This window comes from Argentina silus (assembly GCF_951799395.1).
Source record: "Argentina silus genome assembly, chromosome: 5".
Classification (NCBI taxonomy): Eukaryota; Metazoa; Chordata; class Actinopteri; order Argentiniformes; family Argentinidae; genus Argentina; species Argentina silus.
This window is the reverse complement of record NC_139659.1, coordinates 12,956,177-12,963,676: the sequence shown is the minus strand read 5'-3', so window position 1 is coordinate 12,963,676 and position 7,500 is coordinate 12,956,177. Positions and strand designations below refer to the sequence as shown.

Below are 7,500 nucleotides of genomic sequence, written 5' to 3'. Positions count from 1 at the left end.
AGAGGGGGGTCTGGGGGGGAACAGAGAGAGACTGGGGGAGAGAGAGTCTGGTCTAGAGAGAGAGAGCTTGAACTTGAGGGGCCGTTATAGAGAATCGAGGACAGTACTTCCTGTGTCTATTTTCTAATTCCTTGTGTATTTGGCCTTAGGCCTTGGACTAGTTGTGATTTCTAAACTGTGAAGGCTTTAACTCACCCATTCAACCACTTCCCAGATGAACGCTCGTTGAATCCTGAATTTAAAAAGAAATCCAGACGAAGAAAATGAATGTGGAACGTTCTCATGGACCCAGAAGTGACGACACACCTCGGTCCTCTAGACAGGCAGGGTCTGGAGGGAACCGTGCGTGCGTGCGTGCGTGCGTGCGTGTGTGCGTGCGTGCGTGCGTGTTAGTGCACTGTACTGTATGTATATGTGTGTGTTGGATAATCCTGGTACCTACAGTAAGACCTCAGCTTATAGCACAGTCCTCTCTAACACTCTGGGTAAGCTGACCCACAACTCGCCAAATCTGATGTTCAAGCTTATCTACCCCCCCTACCCACCCCCGACCCCCCACCCCCCACTGTTAAAAACAAACATCCACTGAAGCCTAAAGCATCGAATTAGTCTGCATTAGTCGAGAACCACAGCAAACACAAAGAGCACGCTGACACAGACGTTGCACATCCCCTGGTTTCTATTCCAAGAAAAAGGACTCACATGTTGTCCTAGCGAATGCACATTGAACTGTACTGCCCTTCATGTATTTGTAAGCAGCATGTGGCTACTGTAGCATGTAGCATATGGCTAACCTCCTAGTAGCTCTCACTGCAAACAATTCACTGTAATGAGTTACTCTACCTTAACGTGACCCTTGACCTTTACATGCCCCTTGTCCAAACGAGTCCGCCTCTTGCAACAGTCAACAACAGATGGCACATTGTACTTACAGATGTGAACACAGTACTTACAGAACACAGTACTGTGTACACAGTACTTACAGAACATAGAGGTGTGTATTCTCCTGAGGCAGGCAGGCAGACAGGCAGACAGACAGACAGACAGACAGACAGACAGGCAGGCAGGCAGGCAGGCAGGCAGGCAGACAGACAGACAGACAGACAGATAGTCCCTCAGTGTTCTCCTGGCCTGGCACCATGCCCCTGCAGGGAGGAGGGTTGGCAGCAGTGGGTCAGGCTAGTGGGCAGGCTGAAGGTCAGGCTGGCAGGCCCAGAGATGCACCCTGGCTCAGAGTGGGCGCCCTGGCACAGGCAGGACAGGGCAGGGGAGGGGAGGAGAGAGGGGAGGAGGGGAGGAGAGAGGAGGGGAGCGGAGGGGAGAGGAGAGGAGGGGAGGAGAGAGGTGGAGAGAGGAGAGGAGAGGAGAGGAGAGGAGAGGAGAGGAGAGGAGGGGTGTGTGGGATATCTCACACTCTGCTAGAGGTCACTTCACACTGCCATGCTAGTGCCTGTGAGATGGGCCACAGGGAGGGATGGAGAGGGATGGAGGAATGGAAAAGAGAAGACAAGGAGGAGACAATGAAGGATAGGATGTTAAAGGTGGTGTGAAAGTGGAAATGATGTGGAGAGAAAATATGTCCCAAAAAAAAAAAAGGGTGTAATATTCAGTATGTTTCTTATTTAAGGAGAGGATTACATTAGCAACTATTTCTGTATTTTATGAGATGTATTTTCTCACTTTTTGATATATTCAGTGTTTTGACAGAAAGACACGAGACTTTATTCTGTGTCATGTTTCTGAGCCTGGTCCCTGCCTGTCACTGTGTGTGTGTGTGTGTGTGTGTGTGTGTGTGTGTGTGTGTGTGTGAGTGTGAGTGTGTATAGGGGAGAACTGGCTCATAAATGAACATGCAGACAGAATGCTGATTGTGTGGTGTGTGAAACCTGCGAGGGAGAGAGAGAGGGATAACGTGTGTGTGTGTGTGTGTGTGTGTGTGTGTGTGTGTGTGTGTGTGTGTGTGTGAGTGAGAGAGAGATGGTTTCATTCTGTCTGAGTCAGCACCACACATGAACCATAGCCAGCTCTCACGAGGGGGGTTGTTATGGGGGTGGGGGGGGTAATCAAAAGGTCTTTGACATACAGACACACTTCCCCTCAGCGTTACACACACACACACTTCCTAGAAACGTTGACTGTGTTCGGCCCCCGGCCGGGCCTCGAGGCCTCCTGGTTGGTGGTCCCTTTTCCTTGTTTACTGGAATCCTACTGGCTCACCTCTGACCACGTATCAATGAAGTGTTTCATTCTTCTTCTTCTTTTTCTTCTTCTTCTTCTTCTTCTTATTGCTTCCTCCTTTTGTTATTATGATGACATTGCAAATAGATATTGATATTGGTTTGGTTGCGTTGTTGAGGAGTTTCTTACCCTAAAGCCTTTAATTCCACAGTATCCTGTGTATTGTGTAAATGACCGTTGAAACGGGAAATTGGATTTGATCACGGAGGACTGTGTGTGTGTCTGTACCCCTCATGACCACTCACTGACTGACATCGTCCTTTTCGTTTCCCTCCAATCACAGACGGGCCGTTCACGGGGACCCCGCCCACCTACGGCTACGACGCGGACCGCGCCGAGGAGCAGAGGCGGCACCACGACATCCTGCCGTACATCGACGACTCGCCCTCCTCCTCCCCGCACCTCAGCTCCAAGAGCCGCAGCAGCCGAGACACCCTCTCCTCAGGCTCCCTGGAGTCCTCCAAGTCGGTCAGTGTCCTATCCCACAATGCCCTCGTCCGAGTGTGTGAGGACAGAACCGTACGTCCTGTACAAGGACAGTGATAGGATGGCGTGTTTTTTCTGAAGAGGTAGAGCATGATATTGGCCCCAATACACCTAGGGGAAGTGGGGTAATCTATTCTTAAAGCGATCCACCGGTTAAAAGCGGAATTTGACCCTGTAATCCAGTGGATTTGTTGTTTGTTGTCAGTAGTCCACACATTCACCAACTGAAACGATTGAAACGATCTCTGAGTCAAGGTACCTCGCTTTGAATGTCCTGATCCGTCCTGATGTTCCTGATTGCCCCTTTGAGTCAATTCCTACAACTCCCAAGATTCCCCTCTCCCTCCCACGCGAGGTCCTTCTGCTGAACTCTGGGAATCGCTGGCGTAGGTGGGCAGGGGCAGGGTCAGAGGGCAAAAACTCTCATCGGTATGCGCTATGCAAAATGGTATGCATCCTGGAATCACCAGAAATACACATGAGAATGGATTTCCAAAAAAACAAACTTCCCCTGTAGAAGCGGTCAGAAAGCTCTTGTATTGCATCACGTTACACTCACAATGACTCAGCACAGGAAACTCTTCATCAGAATCATCATCATCATCATCAAACAGGGGGTTTCTCAACCAGACGATGAGACATCACCCTCTCCCCCTCTACGCCGTTCAACACTCATCCCCTCCCTCCCTCCCTCCCTCCTCCCCTCCCCTCCCTCCTCCCTTCTTCCCCCTTCACTCCCCTCCCCCACCCAGAGGCTTGACTGGTCAGACTAGACAATAAGGATGCTACTGGTTGGCCGGCCCAGGGAGATGGGAGTGGTCAGAGGATGGTGTAAGCCTATGGGAGGGATTGTTACACACGAGGTATCTTGGTGGCTAATTAGCTTCATCAATCAGTCTAATTACCTTAGTTACCTTAAGTATGTACACATACTGTATAATGCGGTTTGTGTCAGATGAACATGCTGTAGGTCTGTGTGTCTGTGTCTGTGTCTCTGTGTCTGTCTGTGCGTGCTTGTGTGGGTGCATCTGTTGCATGGTGTCGTGGGAGGATGTCTTAGCCTAATCTTGCTGCGCTGCAGTCTTCTCCTGGGAGGAAGTAACCGCGTCAGTGGTCATAAAGTTGGTCACGCCTCACTGACAGAGTGACCGCCTGTCAAAATGATTGATGGCTTGAATCTGCCAATCAATGATGAGTCCCTGGGCTGCACCCAACCTCTGACCCCTGGGCTTGGCTCTCTCATTGGTTTTAATCGGAGAGAGAAACCCACACGCATGCACGCACACATGCACGCACACATGCACGCACGCACACACACACACACACACACACAGACACACGCGCACACACAGACACAGACACAGACACACACACACACACCCATACACACACCCATACACACACACACACACACACACACACACACACACACACATCCCTTGTACACATGCAGAGTGATGGATTTGGTAGAGCGGGGATTGAGTGGGATTTGCTGAGCAAACGCTCATGTTTAGAGGCAGAATCCCTGAGTAAACCTCTGGCTGTGGAGGTTTACGGAGCGGAGCCAGCTGTACTTATTACCCTCCCAGGACCATCAACACAGCTGCACCACCTCACACACCGCCGCGCAAACACACATGTTTTCCGCTTATCTGTCCCCAAAAAATGCAATTTACATCCGTCCTTGACATGTCCCCTAAGAGGAATGAAGAGAGGGACCATGAGTACTGCTCCACAGCGTGCATGTGTGTGTGTGTCTGTGTGTGTGTGTCTGTGTGTGTGTCTGTGTGTGTGTCTGTCTGTGTGTGTGTGTGTGTGTGTGTGTGTGTGTGTGTGTGTGTGTGTGTGTGTGTGTGTGTGTGTGTGTGTGCGCGTCTGTGTGCGTCTGTGTGTGTATGTGTGTCTGTCTGTGTGTGTGTGTGTGTGTCTGTCTGTCTGTGTGTGTCTGTCTGTGTGTGCGTCTGTGTGTGTGTGAGTCAGGATTCCGGGAGGCATTGATTGATTCGGCCACCGCAGCATTGTGTGTGATGTCATCGGTATGAGTCACCACCGGCCAGTCCCGTCTGCTATCTCCCCGTCAGATTCTTGAGCGACGGCATCGTTCCCCCGGGCAACGACCTGAAGGGGAGGTCACTCTCATATGTAGATCAGGCCTTGTCTCTGTCCTTGTCTCTGGCTCTGACTGGCTCTCAGGGATTAGGCTGTGTGCTGTGTGGTGTTGTGAGGTGGGTTCACCCCCAGGCGGTAGGGGGGGACGTAGGTACATGCCTGGGATGATGCCTCCCTCCCTGGCTGGGATGTGGCTCCTCTATGGAAGTCAGTCATGGAGAAACGCAGGGTGGCAGATGACAACACGTACAGGAGACGTCTATCTGTCACCCCCCCCCCTGTAGGGAAGCCCTGCCCATGGCTACTCCCTCCCCTCCCTCCCCTCCCTCCCTCCCTCCCTCCCTGTAGGGTATCTCTGTCCATGGCTATTTCAGCTGGCTTGTTTGATATGGACTGTATATCACAGCGCAATAAGTCTCTCTCTGCCTCTCTCTCTCTCTCTCTCTCTCTCTTCCTCTCTCTCTCTATCTCTCTCTCTCTCTCACTCCCACTCTCTCTTTCTCTTTCTTTATCTCTCTCTCTCCCTCTCTCTCTCTCTCCCTCCCTCTCTCTTTCTCTCTCTCTCTCTCTCTCTCTCTCTCTCTCTATCTCTCTCTCACTCCCACTCTCTCTCTTTCTCTTTCTTTATCTCTCTCCCTCTCTCTCTCTCCCTCCCTCTCTCTCTTTCTCTCTCTCTCGCTATCTCTCTCTTTCTCTCTCTCTCTCTATCTCTCTCTCACTCCCACTCTCTCTCTTTCTCTTTCTTTATTTCTCTCTCTCTCTCTCTCTCTCTCTCTCTCTCTCTCTCTCTCTCTCTGTCTCTGCCTCCATAACCAGATTATCTGTAGATGTTTCTATTTCATATTAAACAGAAACTGTTTTAGAAGCGAGAGAGAGATGGGAAGAGATCTCATTAGAGACTCGAGGGAGAGAGGGTAAGTGAGCGAGCGAGAGGGAGAGAGAGAGAGAGAAAGAAAGAGCGAGAGAGTGAGGGAGAGAGAGAGAGAGAGACAGGGATGATAGTGATGTACAGATGAAATATGAAAAATGAAAGTGAACAGGAGTAATCTAAAACGAGACAGGCATGGCCGCCCACACTCCTCTCCAAACCGCCGTTGAACGTGATGCCAACCGACACTCCCGCTGCCACGGAAACACACAGATCTGAGGAGGGAAAACGGCAGTTCAACTCAGCAGTTCAGTATTCCTCTGAATGTCCGCTGTTAATTCTTTTTCCGCGTTCCGCTTACGTGACTTAACAACCATGTTCACAGATGGTTATTGTGTATTGACCTCCAGTATGCATGAACGAATCAGTCCTAATCACCCAACCTAACGACCCCACCCATACCACCGCTGCTCAGTGTGGCCCCGAGGATGAGGAATGTGGTTCAGGCACTGTACCGTACTCCAGGGGAGGCTGGCGGAGGTACACGTCGGAGGACGGGTAAATAGTAATGTGTGGAATGGAGTGAGGAACGGTATCAAACATGTGTGACAGGTACTCTTAAGTCTGCTGTATGTGTTGACATCTGCCACGCTGCATTTCTCTATGACACACGCGTGTTTGATACCATTCCTCATTCCCTCCCATGCATTACAACGAGCCCGTCCTCCGATTTCTACCTCCACCAGCCCCCCCTGAGGGATACACAGCCAGCTTCTTATTATGTTGCTTCTGTTGAATTGATTTCCCTGTAATTCATCCACAGTGGGACATTAACACATACGTTGTGTACTATAGATGCACACTCTAAGGGAGTGTGTGTGTGTGTGTGTGTGTGTGTGTGTGTGTGTGTGTGTGTGTGTGTGTGTGTGTGTTAGTGTTACACCGTATTTGAGTGATCAGCTGACGTGGACCCCCCCCCCCTCTCTCTGTTGGCGTTGGAACACTGAGAGGGGCTCATTAGTTGCCACGGCGATGAATAAAAGATGATAGTCTGGAAATGGCATGTCGTCGTCGTCGTCGTCCCACCTACCCACCCCCACCCCCCGAGGAGGGGTAGTCTGGAGCCCAAACGTGACTGAATAAACACTTTTCTGCCTCTCACCTCTGCTATGGAAATGTGGTCCATAGTACACACACACACACACACACACACACACACATACACACACACACACACACACAGCTCTGTGACACCTCACACTCAGTGTGAGTGTCATAATAATAAGTGTTTGTCCTGAGGCTTTTTCCCTGCGTATATATGTAGCCTCTGGGGAGAGAGACACACACAGACTCACTAGCCTGTCTCTTCACTGTAATACACCAGATTGGAATAAAATATTTAGCGGTTTGAACTTTGACCCAATTGGCCTTTAACCAATGGATAAGCTCTGGATTTTTCCGTCTACGGCCATTTCGGAGACTTCCTCCTATTCCTCCCTTCTCTCAGTGCAGCTGTGTGTAACACGCTCCATCAGACCCTCTCTCTCCTCTACCCCGCTCCGCCAGCATGTTTCAGAAGAGGCCATCAGAGGAGGAAGCAGTGCGCGACAAACCCGAGGCACGTGGGTAATGGAGTCCATCTCGTGTGGCCCGCCCCCGCTCCCCTGAGACTCACTCTGACAGCTGCTGCTTCCCCTACCTGTGCAGTGGTCATGGAAACAGGCATTTCAGGCTCATTTATCGCCCATTAACACACACACACACACACACACACACACACACACACACCCACACACACA

The 7,500-nt window shown here is 50.8% G+C and overlaps 1 protein-coding gene across 1 annotated transcript in view; it reads left to right on the top strand.

Annotated features, from left to right (window-relative positions):
* bcr (BCR activator of RhoGEF and GTPase) overlaps positions 1 to 7,500 on the top strand; it is a gene marked incomplete at its 5' end in the record, with an annotated part of 77,766 nt that overhangs the window by 37,811 nt on the left and 32,455 nt on the right. Inside the window, one exon of the mRNA XM_083670327.1 lies at positions 2,522 to 2,706. Within this exon, the coding sequence (XP_083526453.1) occupies positions 2,522 to 2,706 (185 nt within the window). The remainder of the gene's footprint in view (positions 1 to 2,521; positions 2,707 to 7,500) is intronic.